Raw genomic sequence first — 2,998 nt, forward strand, 5'->3', positions numbered from 1 at the left:
TCCTAATCCCCGGTCTAGAACGATCCCTCACTTATCCATTCTACTACAATTGTCAAACGAGGGTTTAATTTGAGTGTCAAGTAAATCTCGCATCAAATTTTGGCGCCGTTGCCGGGGATTAGCAACTTTGCTAATCCTTTGTCTTTATTTTTATATTTTTTTAGTTTTTCGTGCATTCTTATTTCAGATTCTTAGTTTGTTTGTTTCCTTGTTTTTTAGGTACTGTGTATGACTCGTCGCTCTCGGCCTATTATAGAGAACATCTCCGACTTTGACGGTGATTTTGAACGCACTTTGAGGAGAACGAGGAGTCAACAAGAGCCACCACAACCTCCACCACAACCTGGGCTTGAAGAAGACGAAGTAGGTGTAGAAGAAAAGCCCACGGATCAGATTTTTGAAGAAGAACAAGCCATGGCAGCAGATAATAGAACCATCAAGGAGCTTTCGGCCTCAGGTTTGGATAATGCATTGCCTCTTTGTATCCAATACCCCACGGCTGCAGAGGGGAAGACTGAGGAATTTGAACTCAAATCCAGTTTGTTACACCATATTCCGAAGTTCCATGGCTTGTCTATGGAAGACCCCAACAAACACTTGAAGGAGTTCGAGGTGGTTTGTTCGAGCATGACCCCCGTCAATGTGGATGGGAGTATATTGAAGATGAAGGCCTTTCCATTTTCACTTATGGACAAGGCCAAAGATTGGCTCTACGAACTAGCCCCGGGAACTGTGACTTCGTGGGAGAGTATGAAGCGTGCTTTCTTGGAGAAATTCTTCCCTACTTCGAGAGTGATTCTCCTACGGAAGAAAATTAGTGGTATTCAACAGAATCATGGTGAGACATTCCCGTCTTATTATGAGCGCTTCAAGGGCCTTGTAGCTTCATGTCCTCAACATCAAATGAAGGAGGAACTTCTCCTTCAATATTTCTATGAGGGCCTCCTTCCTATCGAACGTCAAATGGTTGATGCGTCAGCGGGAGGAGCATTGGTGGACAAAACACCAAGGGATGCCAAGATTCTCATAGCCAACCGAGCGCTCAACGCTCAACAATATGAAGGAGTGGGCCAAAGGGAAGCCCCACGGCAACAAAGTGTAAATGAGGTGAGTGCTATTTCTGAAATTCAATCACAACTTGCTAATCTTACTTCTCTTGTTTCTCAGGTTGTGATTGGTCCAAAAGCACAAGAACACCAAGTTTGTAGCGTGTGCTCAATTCAAGGGCATCCATCCGACAAGTGCCCTCAACTAATCGATAATGGTGGGTGGGAATCTGCCAATGCAATTGGTTTCCAAGGACAAAATCAAAACAACCCATACTCGAACACTTACAATGCCGGATGGAGGGACCATCCAAACTTCAAATGGAGGGAGCCACAACAAGCTGCCCAACAAGGAGGATTTAGGCCAAACCCCCCTGGTTTTTATTCCAAGCCGTATGCACCCCAACAATCCCAACAACCTTCGGCATCATCTCATTCAGGTACGTCTTTGGAAAGTAATCAAGCTATGCAATTACTAACCTCTATTTCGCAGGGGTTGCAAAATCAAAACAACCGAATAGAAAATAACGAGAAGGAGATGATGGATATGAAGAAACAAATAGGGCAGATTTCTGAGTTCCTTGGACAGATTAGAGAGCAAGGAAAGCTTCCTAGCTCAACCACAGTCAATCCAAAGGGAGGATTCGAATCCGCCAAGGCCATCACCCTAAGGGGTGGAAAAGAAGTTGGGACCGAGCCAAACAATCCCAAATCTGCCCAGAAAGTAGATGAAGAGACGACACAACCTGAGGCAGATCACCCTAACTCGGCCAAATCAGGTAATTTAAGTTCAAATTCATGTACTTCACGTCCTAATCTGCCCAATGTACCTTTTCCTCGCAGGTTCATGCAAGAAAAAAAGGAAGAAAGCGAGAAGGACATTCTTGAAACGTTCCGGAAGGTGCAAGTGAACATACCGCTTCTCGATGCAATCAAACAGGTTCCAAAGTATGCTAAATTCCTCAAGGACCTATGCAATACAAAGAGAAGAAGGGCAAACAAAGAGGTAGTGAAGGTAAGCGAGAATGTGTCCGCTGTTTTGCAACGTAAACTGCCTACCAAGTGCAAAGACCCCGGTAGTTTCACGATTCCTTGTGTAATTGGACATAATCGTTTTGAACATGCCATGCTTGATTTAGGTGCATCCATAAATGTCATGCCTTATTCTATTTATGCATCTATGAATTTGGGTGAATTAAAACAAGATGGTGTAATTATACAATTGGCTGATCGTTCTAACGCGTATCCAAAAGGAGTTTTGGAGGATGTGCTTGTGCAGGTGAACCATTTAATTTTTCCGGCTGATTTCTACGTCCTAGACATGGAGGATTCAGCCCATTCTACATCTTTGCCGATTCTCCTTGGTAGGCCATTCATGAAGACGGCCCGAACGAAGATTGATGTATACAAAGGCACCTTGACAATGGAATTCGATGGGGAAGTGATTGATTTTAATATTTCTGAAACTATGAGATATCCCGTTGATGACCATTCTTGTTTTTCCATTGATGTTATCGATTCTTTGGCGCAGGTATACCTTGAAGAATTGAACGAGGACGCCCTGGAAACAACCATCACTAAGGCCATAGAGCGCAAAAATGAAGGATTTGGGCCAATGCAAGGCCACGGCAAGGAGGAGGAATTCTTTGCAATGGGTTCTAGTGAAGAAATAATTGAGGTTGTGGCAGCCCTTGAGTCATTGCCACAACAATATGGTAAGGTTCCACTCTCACTTTCAAATTCAGTTTCCACTAAGATGCTACCTTCTGTTGTTCAGGCACCATCGCTTGAACTTAAGCCGTTGCCGGACCATTTGAAGTATGTGTTTTTGGGAGAAGGCGAAACATTGCCCGTCATCATTTCATCAAGTCTCACAGCAATGGAGGAGGAGAAGCTTGTGAGGGTGCTGCGAGAGCACAAAATGGCCATAGGGTGGACTTTGGCCGACATTA

At 44.2% G+C, this 2,998-nt stretch overlaps 1 protein-coding gene across 1 annotated transcript; it reads left to right on the forward strand.

Moving 5' to 3' along the window:
• Positions 1–414: 414 nt before the first annotated feature.
• Positions 415–2,568, forward strand: LOC137725684 (uncharacterized; the record flags this gene model as incomplete). The annotated part of the gene is made up of 2 exons (XM_068464457.1): positions 415–1,023; positions 1,861–2,568. Coding segments are annotated over exons 1-2 (1,317 nt in total), but the record flags the coding sequence as incomplete, so codon positions are not given.
• Positions 2,569–2,998: the final 430 nt, after the last annotated feature.

The sequence above is a fragment of the Pyrus communis genome, chromosome 1 (assembly GCF_963583255.1).
Source record: "Pyrus communis chromosome 1, drPyrComm1.1, whole genome shotgun sequence".
In the NCBI taxonomy this organism is placed as follows: domain Eukaryota; kingdom Viridiplantae; phylum Streptophyta; class Magnoliopsida; order Rosales; family Rosaceae; genus Pyrus; species Pyrus communis.